We start from the raw sequence: 24,220 nt of genomic DNA, 5'->3' as shown, positions 1-24,220 counted from the left end.
ATAAAGCTTACTAATATGATAACAGAATTTTCCCCAGGCACAGTAGCAGTGAGGATGAAAGGTGTTATATTCAGAATTCCTCTTTCCTCAATCTTAAAAAAAAAAAAACCAACCTTGCAACAGTTGGATAGGCTTTCTTTTTACAGGCAAGTGATATTTGAATCATGTTGCCCGACTACAAACTATTGAAATGTTCTATTTTATTAACACAAGCTATAGGTGAATTGTCATCAGTGCAGTGGTTGGTCAGTAGAGGAATCTGAAAACAGTGTCTTAAGCCCCTGAGAGATCATAATTCCTACAGAATTTATTGTCCCACTATGTCTCATTGTAGTTATTGAATACAACTGATTTTTGGGGGCGGGAGGGGGGAAGCATTTAGCTCTTGGCACATAGCTGAGCAGCCGTCATCCAGCTTTAAATGTGTCTGCAGTCTTTAGAATGTAGTAACTATCCTCTATTTAACATTGAAACTTTGTTGATTATGACTCAGTGACCACATCAGCTCTTTTTGCTTTATTGTATTATTCTTTAAAAAAAGAAAAAAAGGAATCGTTTGAGGTGGAAAGAAAAGCTGTTAGGGTCAGTGTTTAAAAGAATGGACTGTTGGCTAGGGCGACAGTAAAGGCAGTGAAGTGAAGGGTAGAAAATAGACCATGGACAGGAAGGAACTGAAAAGATGGATTAAGGCAATCCCAGGGTTGTAAAGGCATAAAGAGAAAGCAGTCTCGAGTTAACCCTCTGATCTCTGAAACTGAAGTCTAGATCAGTCCATTATCAGTGTGGCATACTGGTTATTTTGGCAGGCCTTTCCCCTAACCAGGATAGAGTAATAGATGTAAATATCCATTTGGTTAAGCCTGTACAAAGCACTGGTGGATTAGCTGCCATAGTGTATGATAATCCCCTTGTGGAGAGCATTTGGTATTGGGCTTCTTAGCGACTGCTATTTCAGAACAAAGTTATGATCTCAGAGTGTTATGTTTTCTATAAGCCTTCAGACACTTTGAATAATAACTCAGAATAGAGTTTTACAGTTATGAAATGCTTTATAGCTTATTTGACCCTTACAGTAAACCCTGTGAACCAAGTAGTAGATACATTTTTGTCCTCATTTTCTAGATAAGGAAACTGGCTCCAACAAATAGACATTCCAGTCCATTTCCAAGATTCCAAGTTCAGTGTTCCTTCCACTGTACCATCCTGTCACATTTCTACAGCCTTTCAGACTATATTAATGGGTATTTTTTAATGACTTTAAAAATTTTATTGATGCATTTTGTTTTCCTATTAGCCATTTCATGATACACTTCCCATTGAGAATTCTTTTGTAACAAAGACAAAAAATGTAAATAAAACCTATTGACCCATTTACCATGTCTGACATTTTATGTGTTCCATACTCATCATCTCCCAGCTGCCTAATGGAAGAAGGGAGGTACATACCAGCAAGCTGTTCTTCTAGATCAGGATTGTTTGTTACAGTTCCTCAGAGTTCAGCTTGCTATTTGTTTTCTTTTTGTTTACAGTATTGTAGTCATTGTGTATGTTACTCTCCTGACTGTGCTCACTTTCCTCTGAATCTGTTCATACAAGTCTTTCCAAATTTCTCTGAATTCTTTGTATTAGGAATTACTTAGGACATAAAACTATTCCATAATATCCATATGTCACAGTTTGTTCATCCATTCCGAGTTGGTAGACTTCTAGTTTTTTGCTACAACTTTTCATATTTAGGTTGCATAATTCATTTAGAACTTATTGTGACAAGATATTAGATCCTGGTTTAGGATGAATAGATTTGAAAGATGTTGTTGAAGAAAACTATTGTCTGTTACGATCAGTGAAGCTCAATGAGGTAAAATGCAGGCTGTTTATAAGATTTTAAAAGATTGCCTCTGCTATCTCTAATGCAAATCTGTTGCATTTAAGAGTTCTGGGTTTTCATCTTTTAAGGATTTTACAAAAAACTTATGAATGATGATTGTGGCATTACCAAAGGCTGGATTTTATGTATAGATAGTGTACGAATTAATCTATGTGTGATTTTTAATTAGTTATGACTCTTAATCCAGTGGGGAGAGTCTGGGGCTCTCAATTTCACTAGCATTCATGTCTGGTTCACTGAGCTACACATGGGCCTGATGTGAATAGAAGCTGCCGTTTTGACTTCTTGAAAGCAAGCATTCTTAGAGACTGCATACTCCTTAGTGCATTTCTGTGTGCGTGTGCAGTTGAGGCAGAGAGCACTGTGGGAGATTCCCAAAGTAGTTAAGAGAGAACTGTAGTTATAGGCTGAATCTTGAGAATCCAGGTTTTTTCAAAGAGGTTTCCCTTCTTATGAAAATATTGCATGAAATTGTATGTTGGTGTCATCTTCCTCATTCAGATTATACTGCTTATGGACCACCCACACCCACCCCCCTACCCACTCCCACCTTGATTTTAGTGGTATAGCTTGTCATGTGCAAAGCACAGTACACAAGAAATATTTGTTGAACTAATTGAATGGATATTTAGTTGATTAGTTAAAACTCCAAAATGCTATCATCTTCTCAAAGGTGTTTTCTAGATTGGAGTTTCTAAGCCAGAAGCAAATTTCTCCCTATTATTAAAAAAAAAAAGATCCCAGGTAAACAAAAGGTCATTTTCACTGGAAAACAGTGTTCAGGTCTCTAGTACACTCTAGGAGCCATGGGCCATGTCTCAAGAGACTAGTCAAACCTTGGAATTCTATCAGTTTTTTCACTTGGAAACATAAAATATTGTTGGGGAATCTTATAGGTAATGGGAAACAGATTTAAGTTTGCAGCCAAGGAGGATGTCAGTCTAGCTTCCTGATATTCTGCCTTCGCTGTAGCAAGTATGGAAAAGAACTGGGGGAAAACTCTTTTTCCCTTAAAAATGGGTTCTCCCGAAGCTCAGATTCCAATGGGTCAAGGTAGAACACCCAACCAGAGGCAAGGCATGCTTTGCTCTTTCGGTTGTCTTTTTTTGAGGACAAAATAAATGCTCTTATTTTGCTGACCACAACTGCTGCTAACCTTTATCAAATAAGGCCAGCTCTTTATCAGCGTTGGAGTGAGCTTCCTTAGTTTTAAAACATACCAGGCATAGTCTAGCAATGTGGCCTTTGTTAAACTAATGCTGAACTTATTTGATAGCAAAGAACTGGAAACAAAGTGGGTGTTCATCAATTGGGCAATGACTAAACAAATTGTAGTACGTGAATATAATGCAATATTATTGCACCATAAGAACAGTGAATATGAAGAATTTGGGAAGACTCGAAGCAGGGATACCAATTAGAAGACTACTGTGATCATCTTGGCGAGAGGCAGTAAGGGCCTGAACCAGGGTGGTGGCCATGGAAGTGATGAGAAGCGAGAAGAATATGCAGGCATTGTTGTAGAGGCAGAAAAGAGAAAATGTGGAAATTGATTAAATGTGGGGTTAGGAAGTAAGATGCCAAGGATAACACTGAGCGACTGTGAGGGTGATGGTGCCCTCTGACAATAATAGAAGTATTTGGAAGGCAGGGTAGATTTGAGGGGAAAGGTAATAGAGTTTAGATTTGGAGGTACTGTTGAGATGCCTCCAGAACATCACTGCAAAAGATCAGCAGGGCACTGATGATGCAGGACTGGTGCCCAAGAGAGGGACTAGGACTGGATATATGGATCTGAGAATCATCAGTATTGGGATAATAATAGACCTCATGGGAGGTGATGAGATCACCAAATGTGAGAATAGAAAGAGAAGGGGGAAAGCCCAGGACGGATTTGAGGAACCCCTCACAGGTAGTGGGCGTGATGTGGCTGAAGATCTGTCAAAGGCGACTTGATAGAAGAATTGAGAGTGCCCAGGAAGAGGCTATCAACAACATCAGAAGCTGCAAAGGGGTCAAGAAGAATGGAGGATTTTTTTTTAAAAGCCTATTAAATTTGGCATCTAAGAAATCACTGGTGACTTTAGAGAGAACAGGGTCAGTTCAAAGGTCACAAACTAGATTGCAAAGGTTTTAGAAAAGAGTGAGAGGAGAACTGGAGGCACCCAGTGTAGATGGCTTTTTCAAGGAATTCAGCCAGAAAGGGGAGGAGAAAAATAGGCTAGCAAGCAGGGATGGAAGGATGTAGTGAGGGTTTTTTAAAGGTGAGGGAGATGTGAGTGTGTTCTTAGGCATCAGGGAAGGAATCCTTAGACAAGGAGAGATTGAAACTTGGAGAGACATCCAAGGCTTCATCTGTTTGAGCACAAACTGTAAGCCTTCTATGCCTTAGAAAGTATTCACGCATTATTTTTGCTGATGGCTCTTTCCACATTTAGTTAGGCTAGCCCCCAGGTGGCACTGAAGCCACATTCAAAACCAGGGGTTCCTCACCCTGGTTCAAAACCTGTCTAGCTTGGCAGGACCTGCCAGAGCTTTTTGAAGCCTTTAAAAAATCAGGAGGAGGTTAGTTGAGGATATCACTTATACTTTCTGGGCTGGCCTCAGTTTCTTCTGTAAAATGAGGGGTTGAAACTCAGTGACCTGAGGTGCCTTCTGGTTCTAGATCTCTGATCCTATTAGTTGTAATAGTCATAGCTTAAGTTTCTAGAGTACACAAACTGTCTAGTGGTCTTCTGTGAAGTACGTCACAGTACTTCACAATACTTAGCAAGTGGCAAAAATTGGAACTGAAGTCTTTTGAGGTCCAAACCCAGCTCTCTTTCTGCTACACTATTCTGTTCATTATTACTAATAATTACTATGACTAATTATTACTAATACTACCTATTCAGGGACGTCAGCTTGTGCTTTAATAACTCTGTGTCCAACCTAGTTGTTTTACTTGAACTATACACAATAGACCTAATGGTTAGGTTTGAAAAAAACTCATCCTGTCACATAGATGAACCTAGGGTTGAAACATTGGGGAGGGGCAGCTAGGTGATGCAGTGGATAGAGCATCGGCCCTGGAGTCAGGAGGACTTGAGTTCATTTTTGTCCTCAGACACCTGACACTTACTAGCTGTGTGACCCTGGGCAAGTCACTTAACCCCGATTGTCTCAGAAAACATACAAACAAACAAAAAAAAATTTGAGGTTTGAGAGGGGCTGATTTGGAAGATGAGGAAAGGCTAGACAGAACCAGCATGGTTTAACTGATCTAGAGTCACGTCCAAATACCACCTCTGCCACTTATTACCTATATGACCTTGGGGAAATCTCTTACCTTGTCTAGGCCTCTCAATTCTTCATGGTAGGGATAGACTAAAATGATCTCTTAACGTCCCTTGAAGAACTTAATCCTATGAATGCTCTCACAACTTGTTTTTGGCCAGAGAATAGTGTGCATTTGTTTACAAGGAAGCAAAGGACACCGTCCTGTGCACGGCTGTAATCACTTTTGAGTTGCAACAACTTTTGCATCACAGAGTGAACTTTGGCAGATGAGGAAGTGATTTGATTTCTGTGCCACGGGTGTGACTCAGTTCCTTATAGTTATCCTCCTTAATAGCATGTTACAAATTCCTGCTTGGGGCTGACTTGACCTTAGTCCCAATCCAAGATGGAACAAATTTGGCAACAGCATTAGCCAGCTCCTAGCTGAAATCAAACTGCTCACCAGGATATTGGCTGGTGCTGTTTATATACTGAAAAAGACTTGTAGGTTCTTTTGGCTCTCAAGCTGAAGAGAACTGCTAAGTTTAATGTAGGCCAGAGTTTTTATGTGCTTTTTCAAAAATGGATACGCTTCTCTTTTATACCAACCCTGGATATAGATACAGGAGAAGACAACCTTATGTGAGTCAGGTGAGCTGGAAGGACGTGGCTGTTGCATAATGACCCATATGCCAACCCAATAATACGTTCCATTGTTGGTACTTACAGAGCTTGTGGTCAACAAATAGTTCCCAGTCTTTTTCACGTGAACTGCTGTTATTATCCTGCTGTCATGGCCCCCTTCCCTTGTATATGGTGGATTGTTTTAAGAATCTAAATGTAGAACCTTACATTTATCCCTATTAAAATTCATCTTGTTAGTTTGGACCCAAGGTTCTTAGCCTTTTGAAGATAATTTTGAATCCTAATTTGGCTGTCATATGTATTCACTACACAGCAACAAAACAGCATTTATTGAACATCTGCTCTGTGGTAGGCCCTGATGGAGATACATACTTTGCATAAAACATAATCCCTGCCTTAAAGGATATTGCCGTTCAGTAGGGGGATGAGATACTAACACTGCTAGTTATAACATACAGTGGTATATATTACATGATGAATGCAGCACTCGAGAGTTAGAAACCAAAGTGCTCTGTGAAGTCTGAGGGGAAAGGTCATTACCAGTGAGATGGGATCAGGGGAGATGACCTTGAATTATGTTGTAAGTATAGTGGACTGGAATTTGGGAGGCCTGGATTATTCTAGACTTCACTCTGCCATTCAGTGGGTGGCTTTGAATGAGTCACAGTATCTTGACCTCAGTTTCTTCTGTGAAGCAATGGGGTGATCTTTCAGCTCAAATTTTTTAACCCTTTTCAGCCAATATAAGAACTAGTAAACAATTGCTTAGGACCTAGATGAAACTTGGTCTGAGCAATTGTGGTTCTGAAGCTCATTTTGGTTTTTGCATACCTGCTTATAGGCTGGCATTTTGTGCCTGGGTTGCGTGGGTCAGTGTACCAGCCAGGCTGCAGGGCATTTTCAGAAGTATGGATGGATAGTGTATGTGCAAAAGAGCGCCCCATAGTAGCTCCGTGAGTTAATAGTTCCTCCTGCTCTCCCCCCTCCCCCCTCCCCCTTCATTCTCTTCCTCCTTGTTACTGATTCTTGTGTGCCTTGCACCCTGGCTTGAGTTTCCCTGGTGATGATTCCTGGATTTCCCTTACTGGCAACCCTTCCTTAGTTACTCCTTTGCCACTCTTGAGAGATCACCATGGTGATGACCCAGCTTTAAACTTGAGAACATAGGCTCGTGGGTCTGGAGGCGGAAGGGACACCAGAGGCCATCCTGACTAACCCTCATGTTTTATAGCTATTTGTATCTATAGATATAGCTAGGTATTGATTATAGATACAGCTGTCTATATCTGTCCACAGCAATGGAAATATAGGAAATAGGCCCAGGAAGTGAAGTGACTTGTCCAAGTTCACACTGGTAGTAAGCATCAGAGAGACAGGATTTGAACCCAGGTCCTGTGCTCTGGCCCTGGCACATCTAGTTCCCCTTCCATAAATTCCTGGCTGTGGTCATGATACTCCTTACCCTGCCTAGCTCACAGAACCATATTTGTTTCTTTTCTCCCCTTTTCTTGAACCCTCTCAAGACATTCCTAAAGGCCTGAGACTTCTGCAGCCCCCATTTACCACAGCTACAGAGATTATGACCAGCTACAATTGTGACAATTATAGTACCTGGGTCAGGGGTGGGGAAAGCTATGGGCCAGAGAAGTACATGTGGGAACTTTCCAAGAATCTCTTCCCTCATGGGCTTGACTGTGTCCTTTCAACCCATGTTATATGCATAAGCCCTGACCCCAAGGGACCAGTGAGGAAACATGCTATCCAGCTCCTGACAGAGGTGACAGATTTAGGGTGCAGAATGAAGCACATATTTTAGTAGCCAGGCAATGAGGGAATTTATTTTGTTTGACTATGCATATTTGTTATAAGGAATGTTTTTCTTTTCTCTCTTTAAAGGGGTAGGAGGGAAATAAAATATATTTGTTCATGAAAATTTATTTTAAAAAATATAGAGGTGGAGGGTGCTACAGATGTAAAATGTTGCATGCACTTTCAGATGAGGTCACTAAACTGTTTTGCTTAGTTGTTTTACTTTGTTACGAGAGACGTCTTAAACAAAAAAACATTAATAAATTTTTTTTTAATGGAGCAGCCTGTGGAGTAGCCCAGGGAGTAAAACAATGACCACATATTGACCATTGCAAGATTCTTCACATTCTGTTGCTGCCTATTTCTGATTCTTCCATGGCTAGTGTCCTGCCTTGAGTTTCCCTAGTTTCCTGGAGTTCCCCTTTTGGCAGTCTTGCCTTTGGCTCCCCCTGAATGAATCTCCATGGTGACGGCCTGGCTCTGAACTTGCCCCAAGCGCCTCCCAGCAGCCTTTCTCTAGGCTCAGCTGCTATAACAGTACCACACTTTGGCATACACAACAAGCAAGGGGAGGTAGTAGGTCAGAGGAGTAGGTATGTTTCACTGGGTGAAAATGGGATAATTCTGTGTGTGGATCAGGCAGGTCTCAGAGCCCCATATTAAGTTACATGCAGAAACATTTCATTTGAACTTGAGTAAGAAGCCCAAAGGCCTTTCTTCCCTTCTTGCCCAGTAAATAGTGTTTGTCCCCATCTGAGTGCTCTATGTGGACAGTAGGGAATAGTAGACAAAAAGTACCAAAACTGGAATCAGAAGACCTCGGTTTGAATCCTAAATCTTCCACTTCCTTTTGACCTTTGGCACATTGTTTTACCTTTGGCTTTAGTTTCTTTCACCTGTGACATGATGGATTTGGACTAGACAATCTTCGATTTCTCTTCCAATTCTAAAATTCTGTGTTTTTTTTGCCTTGATGTCCAGCCCTGATGCTAGATATATGCCCCTGGGCAAATCATCTAGCCTCCCTGATCCTGTTTCCCCATCTGCAAAATGGAGCTGATGATAACTTGGAGTCCATGTCAAAGAATTGTTGTGAGGAAAGTGCTCTGTGAAGCTTAAAACATTATAGATGATGATTGAGTTGTCCATCATTAGTGTGGTTATCATTAGGGTGATTCCTAGCACTTTATAATACACAAGGGAGGCCATTGAGTGGCTAATCGATCCACATGCCACATCCCAGTACTTTTTTTAGTTCCAGGGATATGCAGATTTCAATTTCTGATGCTGCACAGCAGCTTCAATCTTTGACTTTTTTGTCATCTCCATGACTTCTGCAATTTTCTCTTGTTCTCTTGCCCTCCCCTCTGAGTGTCATGAGAGTAAAATGCCCCAAGGACTGCCTTCCTTCAAGTCTCAGCTAGAAGGCAAGAAGCCTTTCCCACTGAATGCTGGTGCTTTCCTCTGAGATTATTTTCAATTGATCTTGCACATATTTATATATAGGTATATGTTATCTTCCCCTATTAGATTGTAAGCTCTTGGAGAGCAGATATTTTTTCCTTTCTTTGTATCCATACCCTGGCTTAGCACAGTGCCCCGCACATAGTAGGCCTTTTATAAGTACTTGCTGACCTTTGTTTGTTTGTCATCGTGTGGCTCCATTGCTCTGACTGTTCCTTTTGTTTTAGGATACACAAGATCTTGAACCTAGTAGGATCTCAGTCATTTGATTGATTTGATAAATTGATTCAATTTGTTCCTGTACTGAGTTTGTTTTTTATCTTTTCAATGTTATTAGCAATAAGCAGCAGAAATAGGTAATCTCTCTCTCTCTCTCTCCCTCTCTCTCTCTCTCTCTCTCTCTCTGTCACACACACACACACACACACACACACACACACACACACACCCCACATATAGCTAGTGAATGTTATTGTCTTGACGTTCCCACTGATAGAATTGGCATTTCCTCAGGTCTCTGCTTGGTTATAGAGCCCTTTTCACCTTGTGCTTTAAGTCAAAATGGTCTTAAGGGTGGGGGAACCTGGGGCCACATGTGGCCTTCTAGATCCTTGAGTGTGGCCTTTTGGCTGAGTCCAAGTTTTATAGAACAAATCCTTTTATTAAGGGGATTTGTTCTGTGAAGTTTGGATTAAGTCAAAGGGCCACATTTGAGGGCCTACAGGGCCACATATGGCATCGAGGCCACAGGCTCTCCACCCCTGATCTTAGTCCATTTAAGATTGACATTGTATTTGGTTCCTAAACTTGCAGCAGCTGAATTAACATCTCTGGATTGGGTAGGTGTTCACAACCTTTCTAGCAAGTGAACCAAATTTTACTAAAACTGGAATGACTCTTACTTCAAATGTTTTGTGTGTTTCCTTTTTTACCTTGACAGAGAATTATAAATAACTGACTTTACATAATGCTGTAAAGTTTGCATAGCACTTTATACATAGGATCTCATTTGAGCCAACAACATTGTGAAGTAGGAATTGCAAAATTCATTTTGCTGATGAGGACATTGAGGCTTGCAGGTGATATGACTTTCCGCAGTCACAAAAGTATTGTCATAAGTGGAATATGAACCCTGGCCTTCCGTTATTCTGTCTACCGTACTCCACTCTGCTTCTCTTCATAATAGCTGATATTTATATAGGCCTTAAGGTAAACATATCTATCCAGTTATCTCTCAAATTTATTTTGGAAGTCATGGCCGATTGACTTCAAAAGCAGATCCAATCTAGTGGAAATGTTGCCATGTATTTGAGTGTTTGTTCATGTCTTAGACAGGTGCCGGCATGACCATCTAGGCAAGAACCAAATCTGCCATTTTTGCCAGTCACCAGGAAGGTCATTTAATGCTGCCCAATAAGGAGAGGATGAGCTTTGACTCTGTTGACTTGGATGATTGGCTAGGTGCATGCCTTATTTAAGCCATGCAGATAGGGCAGAAATGGTGGGACTTTGTGCTTAGCTTAGCTGCCTTTTAACTACTAGCAGACCTAGCACGGAAAGTAGACAGGCTGTGAGGCAAAATACAGTGGTGGGGGAGGGTGTGGTGTGTGACATCCTTGAACACATCTTTATTTTAAAGGCACATTTTTAATGTTTGAAAATTTGGTTCTCTTTGAGAGGCTGGAATTTATTTTGTGCTAAGGCCCAATGAAGGTTCAAAACCTTGGGCCGACCAGGGCAAGGGTGGGAGTGAGGTGGGGGACATAGAAAAGTGGGATTTATCGAGAATTCTTTTTGTCTATCAAGTGCCGGTCTATACAAATGAAGATTGAAATAGACTCTGTTAAGAGGCAAAGTCTGCTCCACCTGAGGTCAGGAGAGACCTGGCCTCGGACCCAGCCCCTGACAGCTTTACTGTGAGACCATGGGCAGGTCTCTTAACCACCCTAAACCTCAGTTCCTCATCTGTAAAATGGGGATAAATAACTAACTCTTTTAGTCACAAGTTTGCTATGAAGATGAAAGGAGATGATTATATGTGAAATGCTTCACAAATCATGAATAGCTCTATAGGTTTTCTCTGTTATCATCATTATCAGGGAGAGGTGGTGGAAGTTCAACACTCAGAACTTTTGTTTAGGGTGTGCAAAAATATTGTTCTGGCTGTCTTCACCAGGCAGATGCTCTCACAGAGCCCTTCCAAACATTCCTCTCCCCACCTCCCCAGGCAAGACGTTCAACAGATTCAAAGTAAGTCAAGTTTTGTTGAATTGGAAGAGAGATAAGGTCTGCCTCCTCTGTTCAGTTTTGTTATCCTCATCTCCATTTTGCTATAATGCACAGTGGTGGAAGTCGTGCATTTTGAAGGAGTTGGTGGTAAATCTGGAGTGGAGCACTTTGTTGTTTGCCTCCAATTTCCTCAGGTTGAAGGATAGTGCCAACATTTATTTCTGCCCCTATCAACTCCTGACAGTTTTGCCTGGTGTCCTGTAGGTCATAACACAGGGACTTGGCAAGGCAGCCAGCAAGCCCAAAGTGTCAAGGGATCTTATACCAGCTCCCTGATCCACCATCAGATAAAGCCAGCATGCCCTTTCATTTTAAATGTGCCACCTTTCACTTGGAGACCAAAAAAACCTTGCTGTAGAGCCTTTAAGACTCCCTTTCCAACACTAAATTGTAGCAGTTGGGCAGGGAGGCAGAAATATTTTCCAGGGTAAGAGGCCAAGGTGCTGGCACCAGTCTGTTAGTTTAATATAGACACATTCATCTTTGGAAAAATCCGTGCCGCATTTTTAAAAAAAAGGTCACACAGTTCTAAATATAACAGCATTGTGATACATTTTTTTAAAATCCCATTCATTGATTGTAGTTGAGTAGTCATTCATTTCATATTTAGCTTGAGATTCTCAAGGATAGAAACAGATACAGACTACAGGATTCACTTCTCCTTTTTAGAATCACCATCAGAGCAATAGCACAATACAGTATTTCTGTGTGTGCATGTGCCTGTGCCTACCTGCCTATATGTGTGCGTATATATCTATCTATATATATATATATATGTATGTATGTATTTCTATTTCCATGTATGTATATACACAGACATCTTCAAAAAACAATTTCAGAATCACGTAATCTAAGTTAGAAGAGATCTCTGAGACCACATAGTCCAGCTGCTTCTTGAAGGATCCCCTCTGTAACTTCCTTAACAAGTTTTTTATCCCATGCTTAAAGACTTCCAATGAGGAGGAACCTACTGCCTCCCAAGACAGCCTGTTCTACTTTGGGGGAACTGTTTGTTGGGCAGTTTTTCAAATCTGAATCTCATTGGGGCTTCTACTTATTCTTCCTGGTTCTGTCCCCTGGGGCCAAGCAGAACAAGTCTAAGCCCTCTTTCACATAGCAGCCCTTCAAATACAGCCCTCCCTGACAGTTATCATGTTCCCTCTGAGTCTTGTGATTTCCAGGGCCCTTCACCACCCTGGTTGCCTTTGTGCATGGACATTCTCCAGCTTCTCAGTGTTCTCCCTAAAATGTGGTGTCCACAACTGAACCCAACACTCATGATATGACCTGACCAGCACAGAGTAGAGTGGGACTCTGCCTCCCTCTGCCCTGTACATTATCGCTCTCTTAATGTAGCCTAATTGCATTAGCTTTTGGGGGATATTGATTCACTGAGGTTATAGTCCACGAACTTCCCATCGCCAGATCTTTTTTCGATAAGCTGCTTCCTAACCTCACCTTTCCTATCTCGTCCTTTGCAACTGATTTTTTGTGCCCCAGTATAAACCTTGACATATGTCTCCATTAAACTCCACGCTATTAGACTTAGCCCACATTCTAGGTTGTGAAGATCTTTTTGGATCTGGATTGTCCTTCACTTTGTTAGTTATCTCTCCTGGCTTTCATGTCATCTGAAAATCTGGTAAACTATGCCAACCATGCCTTTAGCCAACCCTGAGTAAAATACTACACAGTCAGATGTCTCTAGGGCACTCCACAAGATAGCACCTTCCAAATTGGCATCAGATCATTTTTGCCTATTCTTTGAGTCCAATCATTCAAACAGTTCTAAATCTGATTAATTGGATTATTGTCCAGCTCATATCTTTCTATTCCCCGCCCCCCATCTCTCCATTTTCCACGGTTCCATGGGCTTTAAAGACAAACTCTTTAGGATTGATCTCTTTACCTTTGACACTGACTCTTTACATCTTTGTAATATGAAGTCACAAATGCTTCTCCCTAAAATGAAAAGTAGTCTCTACTCCCCTTCCTCTTTAGTTTTGTTCAGTTAGTAATCAATGACTAATTCTCTGAGTCTGTCCTAGTTGTGTTGGTTTAATTAAGTACTTATTGGACCTAAGTATGTTTCCCTTGAGTGCCTTGTTAGCACTGCCAATCTACACCCCCCCCCCCCCAAAATACACTTTCTGCTCTTTCCCTTCATCTTTTTGGAATTGTCATAGTATGGCAGAGAATAGAAGTCAGCACGCTTTTCTGCTCTTTAAGGTAAAATATCATTCACTTTAGGTACATAGGCAAATAGCTATTTTCAAGATTGCATTTTTGACCCTGCGGCTTCATCAGAGGCTACATTGACTTCATCCAGAATTTTTGAATGCTTAAAAAATGAGAAGTTTATTACCATGACCTATTTGTCAGCTGGGTTTCTTATTGATCTAAAGTGCAGTGGATTAGAGCTTTTTATTTCTAATCATTTCTCTTAACCAATGAAATTGAATATAATGATGTATATTAAAAATACCTGGAGGTAAATGACTAATTTTTAAAGATCGCAGTTGCTTCCAATGCATTTAGTAATTTACTAAATGAATTTTACTATAAGGGATAAATATGTACTCTACAAGGAATGTTTTTTAAATGTGTGTTTTACATGTAAGCCTGTTAAATTTGATCTTGTTAATTTCTCTATCCAGTTGTCCACCACTTCAGTTATTCTTACTGTGACATCTTTTTGATAAATCTGTCAATCCATAGGTGGCTCATGGGACTAAAGGATCTTTAGGTGGCTTAGTCCAATGCCTTTGCCTTATAGACTGAAGTCCATAGAAGTTAGGTGAAATTCAAGATTACAGAAGTGGCATTGTCTACATCTTCATCTGAACTATTAAGAAACACGATGAAGTAGAGTGCTGCTCTGAGGGCTCTGAGGAATCACATTCTATTTGTATTTCACTCATTTGTAACTAGGTCTGATCTCTCATACTAAATGATAAACTCCATGATAGCAGGAAATCCATCGCACTCATCTTTTTATCTCTCCAAGCATAGAACAGTGGTTCTGCTGATAGTGGGCCCTTAAAAGTGGTTTTTTGAGTAAATGAATTTGAGGTTTATACCCAGTACCTGGAAGGATTAATATCAACAGAGCTAACCAGATGCAGCCATCAATATTTCTACGTAAATGCATTTTTAGTAAGAGAAATGTTGTAGAAGGTGGTTCTGCATGTTTAGAATAGTCACTCCATGGGGAGAGGAAGGAGAAATAAGACTGTGCCCCTGAAACTCTTGGCATTATGAGAAATTTTGGAATAATTTTTCATTGGGAAGCTGGTTACTTCAAACATACTTGGTCTGTTGTCATACCTTTAGCTTCCTTTTCATTTTGAGTCTAATGCTTTTTAGTTACTTAGAACACTTTTCCCCTATAATTAAGCTATCATTTGTCAGATTAATCTTCTTAAAAGCTTGGCAATATCTTCTTAACAGTGTGTCCGTGCTTTACTGTAATCCCTGTGTTATCATAGCATGGCCGAGTGATGTGATCTGCATTCTGGATCCAAACCACAGTCAAGGCCAAACATTGCTTGTCAGATTTAAGCTATGGTGCTTGATTTGCTGTGGCTCTGCTGCCAAGCTTTATTTTGGGAGCACCAGAGGGGTAGGCCTCCCTAGAGACATGGAGCATCCTCTGACTGCTAGCTGATGTTATGATGGCTAGAAGGTATAGATGGCTAGACTGGCTCTCCCAAATCTCCTTGCCCATATATTGGTTTGGTGGGCCACACTGCTCTAGGATCTTCTGGCTTGTTACCCACCTAGTCTTCGGGTTTGGGATGGCCTAGATCAAAGAGCTCTGCACCCCAAGCATCGCTCATTCCTGCTCTGGGTGGTACGGCATTTTTATTAATTACCAAGAATATAAGAAAAAAACCATAGTTGCTAAGAAAAGTTTTGACCGAAAAGACTTTAAAAGCTGAAACACAATGTGAGTTATTAGTAAGGGGGAATGACAACTCTAATGCATCTTCCACATAGCTGCCACAGTTCTGACCTTGCCATTTTCCTACTCACACATTTTCAGTGATCTCCTATTGCTTCTTGGATAGAGCACAAACTTCTCTGTTTGGCTGAGTGGATAGAGTGCTGGGACTGGAGTCAGAAAGACCTGAGTTCAAATGCAGCCTCAGACACTAGCTGTATTACTTTGGGCAAGTCACTTAACTTGCGTCAACTTCGGTTTCTCAAGTGTGAAATAGGGATGATACTAGTACTGAGCTCCCAGGGTTGTTGTGAGGATCGAGCACTTAGAACAGTACCTGGCACACAGTAGGCGCTTAAATGCTAGTTTCTTTCCTTCCTGGCATTTAAAGTCTTCCCCATGATCTGGTTTTTCCCAGACTTTATCCAGATTACTCCCCCTTACACGCTCTGGCCCAAAGTCACCTACACTCTGTATGCCTACTCTCCATGCATTTGTCCAGGCCACCCCCACCCCCCCTTCCATGCCTGGAATGTACTCATTCACTTCTGTCTCTGAGAATCCCTTGTTTCCTTCAAAGTTCAGTTCAAGTACCATGGCTCCATGTACAGGGAATATTCTGACTGTAAATCAATTCCTTACCATCTTAGAGTGTTATGGATCTAAAGCTGAAAGGGGCCTCTGAGATCTTCTAGCCCAAGCTAGAAGGAGAGGAGGATACTGTTAAGTGACTTGCCCAAGGTCACATAGGTAAGTGTTGTAGACATCTTGGAATGACGCAAACTCACCAAATCGGAGCTTCAGTCAGATCTCTGGGAACCTCATCATCAGGGACTTAGCTAGTTACCTGACCGAATCTCCCATCTTCCCTGGTGTTTGAGTGAAAACAAATGTAGCCTACCTTCTGCCATAACAGGAACTTGTAGGCCCAGTCAAATGGTTCTATAGCCACATCCAGTGGCTAGCAAGTTTCCACTTTTGCTAATCCCTGCTAATCCCTGTGACACAGAGTGGCCATTCGCCTAGGCAAAAACTTCTTTCTCCTGTCCATTACCTCTCCCTCCTTGTTCATACCCATCAACCTAAGTGTTATCCTTCCTTATCCTTGGTCTGTTTTGCCCTTGATTTCCATTGTGCCCTCCCTGTTCCATTATTAACGGATTCCTCTTCATTTTAGGCCTCTTTTTCTCACTCTTTCTGTCTAACTGCACAGAAACCTGGCTCCCTCAAAAAACACTATATCCTTGGCTCTCTCTCATCTCCTTTCCCCCTGCTGCACTGCGCTGAGAGGAAGAGTAGGCCTACTCCTTGGTCTTCTTTGCCACTTGCAGCTTCTCACTCTGTTCTCATCCTCATCCTTTGAGGTTCCCTCCGTCCATCTCTCTCCCCCTAGTTAGATCTTGTTGCTGTCATCTGCTAGCCACAAGAGGATTTTCCCTCTTTCTCAAGGAGTTCAGCAGTCTTCTTTACCCCAGTATTTACCCTTTCCCATTCTGGGCCATCTCCAGGGGTCCTGATCTATATCTGGCCACTAGACCTAGATGGCTGCAGAGGATAAAGTGAGGCTGGTGATTCTGCAGAGCCCTCCCTCATTTAAATCCAATTCACTTGCATATCAGGGCATCACCCTGAGGCATCACCTCCCTGATGTCTTGGTCTTCTTTGGGAACAAAAGACAAGCAGCAGCACCCATATACTTGGCAACTTCAGGTAGACCTGTTGATGTCTCCTCAAGCATCCTGGCCTCCCATTAACCTCTTCAGCGTCCATGACCTTCACCTTCAGTTTTGCTCCATAAAATGTTTATCCATATAGAACTCTGAAATTTATTCTCTCTGATCACAACCTACTCACTTCTTTCCATTTCTCACCAGCTTTTTGGTCTTTTTAAAAATCTGTCCTTTGGCAGACACATTTTGGCCATCTGACCATGGACAAGTTATTTACCCTCTTTCTGCCTCAGTTTACTCTTCCATAAAGTGGGGGTGATACTAATAGAGCCTACCTCAAGTTTGCCAGGAGAATCAAATGAAATAATATTTGTAAAACTCTTTACGATGCCTTTAAAGCACTATGTAGATGCTAGCTATTGTTATTTTTAAGCATCTTATAATGATAGCTAGCATTTATGTAGCACTTTACATATACTTATTTTTGGTAACCCTGGGAGGCAGGTGCTATTATTATCCCCATTTTGCAAATTAGGAAATAGATTGTTAGCAGCATAGCTAGTAAAGGTCTGAGGTAGGATTTGAACTCAGGTCCTTCTATCTCTGTGCCCATTAGTCAGATAGTCAAAGTGCCTACTGCATGTCAAGCACCGTGCCAAGCCGTAGAGATACAAAAAGACGTGAAGGATGGTCCGTGCCCCCAAGGTGCTCACAGTGTAATGGCACTGTCCCACCTAGCTCACTGTGCCAGCTCTTATTACAGTGTCATCCGCTCCACACTGTCTCTCCCTTTTGTTCCCATGCCATCATTTCCTCCTTTTGCCGTCTTGATCCTCTTGTTAACCATGCACTGACCTCTGCTTTCACATCCCTTGCTCTTGGTCTGTTGCTGCCTGTATTTTGATAAACTCCCTACCCTGTTACTTCTCTTGCCCATCCACCTTCACTCCTGTAGTTGAGCTGCTAAACTCTGATAGACTCACACAACCATGCTGACTGAGGCCACTAAAGATGTGATATCCAACCTCAACTCCCAGCTCCACAGCGGATCTTTTTATTCTTCACTAATTAACTCTATCACCCTACCTACCCTCTATGTTTGATCTAAACCTTCTATTAGCTCCTACACTACCACCACCACCAGAAGACCAATCGGAGGACCTTGCCTCTGGCTTTAAGGAGAAAATAGAGGCTATTTCCAGGAGCTCCATCTTCTCTAGTATCCCACACCTTAAAATGCAGTCCTCATTCTCTCCTCCTTTCCTCTAGTTTCTAAAGAGATGGTCCTTCTGCCTGTGCCTTTGATCTCCCCTCTTCTCTTGACATAGAAGCTTGCCTCTTCTGTTTCTTCATCCACCCCAAATCTTTCATCTCCTTTTGTCTAATGGTCCTTTTACTGTTGCCTACAAACCTGCCCAGGTCTCCCCCATCCTTAAAAAACCTTCACTTGACCCTACTGTCCTTGTGCTTTCAGCTCTTAATCTTTTCTTCACCCTTTACAGTGAAACTCCTAGCAGAAACCATTTGTACCTGTTGCCTTCACGTCCTCTCCTCTCACTTGTTTCTCAGTCCTTTGCAGTCTGGCTTTCCATTTATTCAAATGAAACTGCTCTCCCCAAGACTACCAAAGATCTCATAGTAAAACTGTTGGCCTTTTCTGAATGCTTATCCTACTTCCCGTGCCTGGCCGAGTGTGACTCTCTTAACCATCCTCCCTCCCTGGATACTCTTTCCTTCACATTGCTGTTGTGATTCTCTTCCTACCTGATTGCTCCTTTCCTGGCCTTGCTGATCTTTGCCCATGTTCTTCCTATCTCTCAACTTTCTTTATACCTAATCCCTTTATACCTGATCTCTTGGTGATCTCATCAGCTCCCATGAATTATGCAAATGACTCCCAAATCTCAGAGGCTCCAGTCCCGCATTAGCTGGGTTCAAATAGTACCTCTAATTGTACTTTTAGACAATCACTTCATCTTTCTGGGTCTCTGTAAAATGAGGGGGTTGGACTAGATAGATGGCCTAGATCCAAAGTTATGGATTGTTCCTTGGACACCTCAAACTCAGTATATTCAAATTAGAAGTCGTTCTTTTCCCTCTTAAGTCTATTTCTCTTTCAGATGTCTCCCCCTCTCCCCCCAAGGCATCACAGTCTTTCCAGTAAACACAGATCCACAGCCTTGGCATAATCCTCAATTTTCTCCTTAACTCCATATACCCAGTCTGTCCCTACAACGTAGCTCGAATTTATTTCCTCTCTTCTCACACAGCCACCATCTATTTCAAGCCTTCATCCCCTTTGACTCGGACTCTTGCACAGTGTCCCAACTGGATTCCCAACTTCTTCTCTCTCCTGTCCATCAGCACCTTGCTGCCACCAAAATGTGTGCATTAAATTTTATAAAGAAGTAACGGTTGCCCTTTGTGTCCTCTTATTGGTATTTTGTTTTCCAAGTATTTTAAAATGTTTTATTGATGTTCTTTTGTCTTTTTTTGTATCACTAACACTCAACCCCCACCCCCACCTCGAAATTTCCCCTTGTAACAAATAAGTATAGGCAAGCAAAACTAATTTACACTTTGGCCATGCCTGAAAATGCACACCTCACTTTGCACTTCTGCCCTCACCTCCTTGCCAGGAGACGGGAAGCACGCTTCATCAACAGTCTTGAAGTCCTGATTAGTCATTGCATGGATCATATTGAAGTCTTTCAAACTTGCTTTCCTTTACATTGTTGTAGGCATTGTATAAGTTATTCTCCTGCTTCTGCTCTCTTCACTCCGCATCAGTTCATGATGTCTTTCCAGGTTTTCTCTGATTCTGACAATTTACTTTTCCAGGGTTATTTCACTCTTATTCCAACACACTCTATGTTCTAGCCAAATTTGGGTATTTGCTATTCCCCAAATGGTATATTCCACCCCCTGCCTTAAGACATTCTCGACCCAAGCACCGCATCTTCCACAAAGCCTTACCTGAGACCCCTCCTTAGATAATCACATACACATTTATCTGTTTAAACTTTGTTTTCCCTTTGTAAAGGATCTAAGTTCCTTGAGAGCTCTAACAATTTTTCATTTTAGTTTATGTCTCTGGAGCCCAGCTTTGTTCCTTCCTTACAGCCAGGAGTTTGGTAAATGCTTTGTTGCTTAGGATTGATCCCTCCACTTAGCACTTTCCCTTTCTTGAGGGGGGAAAAAAACCCCAAACAAACAAAAAAAGCTTGGTATTTACTTTTGTCTTCACCTCAGTTGACTGCAAACTGCACCCTTGAGGGTGTGGAACTGCTTCACCTTCTATGTGTTTTCCTTCTTCTCCACCACGGTGCCTCATTGTTACTTGAAAGTGCTTAATAAATGTTTATTCAATTGTTGATCTGCAGTAGTGTGAGTTAAATGTAGCCATCTGCATCTTTAAATCTTGGATTGCCAACTGTCTGGTGCCATCCATTCCCATGGCAAGTCAGCACAGGATTGAAAAAGCTGCTCAGTAAATGCTGTAGCAAGCATTGCTTCAGCTCCCCACGTTAAGAAGCATGTCGTCATTTCTGTCGCAGATTTCTTACCATTTCCAATGTTTGGTTACTTTTTGGCTTTCATTTTCATTTATTTTGGTGGTTTTTATTTTCATGTTTACATTAAGTTTTTAGTGATGCCTTTTGGGTTTTGTTGCTGTTACTGGTTTTTTTTTTTAAGATATCCCAGTCATTTCTGGTTGTATATGCCGTCGACACCAAATCAAACCCTCTTTGTAACAAAGGGAAACACAGGCTATTTTTGAGCAAAGCTTACTTACCTGATCTTGTGGAAAATAGGTAGTCCCAGAAGTTTGGATTTCTCCCGAGACACAGATAGCTGAGCCATCTGTCCTTAAATGGTTCTCCTTTGGAATTTTAATGGCTGGGATAAGCTAGGTATAAAAGAAGAGGGGAGGCCCAATGCACATTCCCTAGAGGCTTGCTTCTTGCCTGATGTGTAGGTTGCATGCTACAGATAGAGCAAGCCCATGTCTTGTTGAGCTTCTTGGGAAATTATGCATAAACACGGTCAGGCCAACTTAATGCTGTCTTTGTGATTCCTAAGCTGTACTGGGTAACAATCCAGCCAGTTCTAAGTAAGGCAGGCAAGCAGGCCAGAGCTAATGACTTCCCTTGACTGACTCATCTCCTCCTCTGCTTGCAGATTCTCACAAACACAAAGATAAACACAAAGACCGAGAACACCGACACAAAGAGCACAAGAAGGACAAGGAAAAAGACCGGGAAAAGTCCAAGCACAGTAATAGGTAAGAGTATCTTTGTCAGTAAGTGCAACACTGTTTAGACAATTGGTTGACAAGGTCTTAGCTTACACGAGTGCTAATTTCATGAGGATTTTAGGTAGTGCTCTTGTAAAAATAAACAGAGTTCTGTTTTCTTCTCAGCCATCCCTTTTACTTTGGAGTGGCCGATTAAGATGACCACAGTGAGAGTTGTTCTTTGTTGGCACGTAGTAAGCCCTGAATAAATGCTTTTGACTCACTCTTCGGAATAGTAGTGTTCTAATCTAATTGTACCAAGCCATTGATTGCTTATGATATCAGTTTCCTTGAACTATGGACATATATGCTATGAAGTCTTTGCCTTTCTCAAAGAAAGGACATATATTCATTTTAACGTTCAAGATGAACAGTTCTCTGAAAATGTCAGATCTAACTGGTCTTCCAGGAACCCGGAATATTTTGCCCTTGCAATGTCATTTGATTTGGGGCCATAGAAAGATTGGATCTTTCCTGGCCCTGCACATTCTAGAACAGAGGGTATTAAACACCAAAAAGGATATTGCTTCATCTGACCACCACTTGACATACTGGTAGGGAAATTGAAGCTCAGTAAGATTCCAAAGCTCAGCTAGAGCTTTGCAGTCAAAGCTCCCCCCAGTAATAGGAGGACATTAGAACAGGAGTTAAGAGATTTGGGCTCTGGTCTTTGCTTTGGCACTGTTTTTCATTGTATTTTTTTTAAACATAGACTCGTAGTAAATTCCTTGAGCCATGAGAGATTGCTTTCCCTCTCTTAAAATTCCCTGGATTTACCTAAATGTGATGGAGATGTCTTGAGGGCAGGAACAGTTTTATTTTTCTGGTGACTTCTCTGTGTTCTCGAGTGATTGCTGAATCCATTTGTTATATGACATAAGACCTGAAATAGAACTGCTTCAGGGTTTGTTAGAAAGAGAGACTGATGTTTTTAAAATTGGATTTAAAGGCTAATGAAAATAAAGCCCAGTGGTCTTTTCTCTGTCTTCATCCTTCTTGACCTCTCTAAAGGCTTTAGCTCTATTGATCACACTCCTCTCCTTGGTACTCTCTTCTCTCTAGGTTTTAATAACATTGTTCCTTCCTCTCTCTTTATATCCTCAGTCTCCCTTACTGGATTTTTATCCAGGCCACACCCACTAACCATGACTGTCCAACACTCTGTCCTGGACCTTCTTTTTTCCCCTTTATTATATTATTTCACTTGACAACCACATCAGCTCCTACGAGTTCACTTATCATCCCTGTGTGGATATTTCCCAGATCTATATATCCAGCCCTAACCTCTCTCCTAAGCTCCAATCTCGACTCACCAAATTGCCTTTTGTACATCTCAAACCGTACATCCCTTGGGTATGTCAATCTCAACATATCTAAAACAAAGCTCATTATCTCTTCCCCAGAATTCTTCTCTTCTGAAATTCATTATTACTCTCAAGGGTACCACCCTCCTCCCAGTTACCAAAGCTCACCACTTCAGTATCTTCCTCAGCCTCACTCATACTCACTGCATATATCTAACCTGTTTACCACTTCTTGTCATTTCTACCTTTACAGCATCTCCCTCCCTTCTCTGTACTTGCACAGAAGCCACCTTGGTGTAGGCCTTTATCATTTCACACCAGGATTATTGTAATAGCTTTCTACTTGATCTCTGTGCCTCAAGTCTCTGTGTACACCAATTCATTCTCTGACTGCCAAAGTGATTTTCTTTTTTTTTTGGTGGGGGGTGTGTGACCAATTTAATGATAATCAACAGAAACATTTTAAAATACAAAGAAGAGGATCATAGAGTAAACTTCGATAACATACAGTTTTCAAAGTATATGTTTAATATAAGGAAATTGCTTGTTCTTTACAAACTTGGTGGTAACAAACTTGTCCTATTTGTCTCTTTAATGGTTTTATTTTTTTCCTCTGTATTTTTAATGTTTCATTGATACTCCTTTATTTTTCATTTTTGTGCATCTCCGTCACTATCCACTAAACTCACCCCCTGCTATCCATAGAAGCCCTCCCTTGAAACAAATAAGTACAAAATAAATTAACAACCTGGCCATGTCTAGAAATGGGAAGCATGCTTCGTCATTGTCTCCTGAAGTCGTGATTGGTCTCCGATTTGATTCGAGTTCTGACATCTTTCAGACTTGTTTTCTTTTCTATTACTGTGGTCAGCATATAAATTGTTTTCCTAATTCTACTCATTTCATTGCATTAGTTTATTTAAGTCTTCCCAAATTTCTCCTAATCTGTCATTTTGGTCATTTTTAGGACATATTAGTAGTAGTTTTCTGCTCCGTTGTTTATGCGTTCCCTCAAGTTGATTTTTGTTTCTAGTTCTTTACTATAACAAGAAGTGCTTCTCTAAATATTTCTCCATGTCTAATCCCTGTCCCTCAGTCTTTGATATCTTTGGGGTGTGTCAGTAGGATCGTCGTATATACTCTTCTGCTGGACAGAGTCACTTCCGGGAACTTTTGGAAGTCAACAGCACAATATATGGAAAGGTGTCAGATAGCAGGGTGCTTTTTTAAATTCAGTTTTATTTTATTTTCAGGTCCACATTGTTGTCCTCCCAGCTCCCCCAATGAGAAAACAAGAAAAACAAAGCCCATTACCAACATATATATTCAAGTAAAATAAATCTCCCCCCAAATAGGTCTCCTATATATTCTGAGTCCATCACCTCTCTATTTAAAAGGTGGTGGCTTGTTTCATCATGGGTCTCCAGGAACTGTTGTTAGTTCTTATATTGACCAGAGTTCTAAGGACTTCAGAGTTATTGGTCTTTACAGCTGTGTTGTCATTGTGTAAATTGTTGTAGTTCTGCTCATTCTACTTTGCATAAGTTCATCCCAGTCTTCCCAAGTTTCTCTGAAATAATCATCTTCATTTCTCCCAGCGCAGTAATATTCCTTTACACTCACACATCATAATTTGTTTAGCCATTCACCATT

The 24,220-nt window shown here is 41.2% G+C and overlaps 1 protein-coding gene across 1 annotated transcript in view; it reads left to right on the top strand.

Moving 5' to 3' along the window:
- Positions 1-24,220, top strand: part of TOP1 (DNA topoisomerase I) — a 118,589-nt gene that overhangs the window by 27,493 nt on the left and 66,876 nt on the right. The window contains exon 3 of the mRNA XM_036750692.1: positions 21,149-21,251. Coding sequence (XP_036606587.1) covers positions 21,149-21,251 — 103 coding nt within the window. The remainder of the gene's footprint in view (positions 1-21,148; positions 21,252-24,220) is intronic.

The sequence above is a fragment of the Trichosurus vulpecula genome, chromosome 3 (genome assembly GCF_011100635.1).
Source record: "Trichosurus vulpecula isolate mTriVul1 chromosome 3, mTriVul1.pri, whole genome shotgun sequence".
In the NCBI taxonomy this organism is placed as follows: domain Eukaryota; kingdom Metazoa; phylum Chordata; class Mammalia; order Diprotodontia; family Phalangeridae; genus Trichosurus; species Trichosurus vulpecula.
This window is presented reverse-complemented; position numbering and strand designations above follow the sequence as displayed.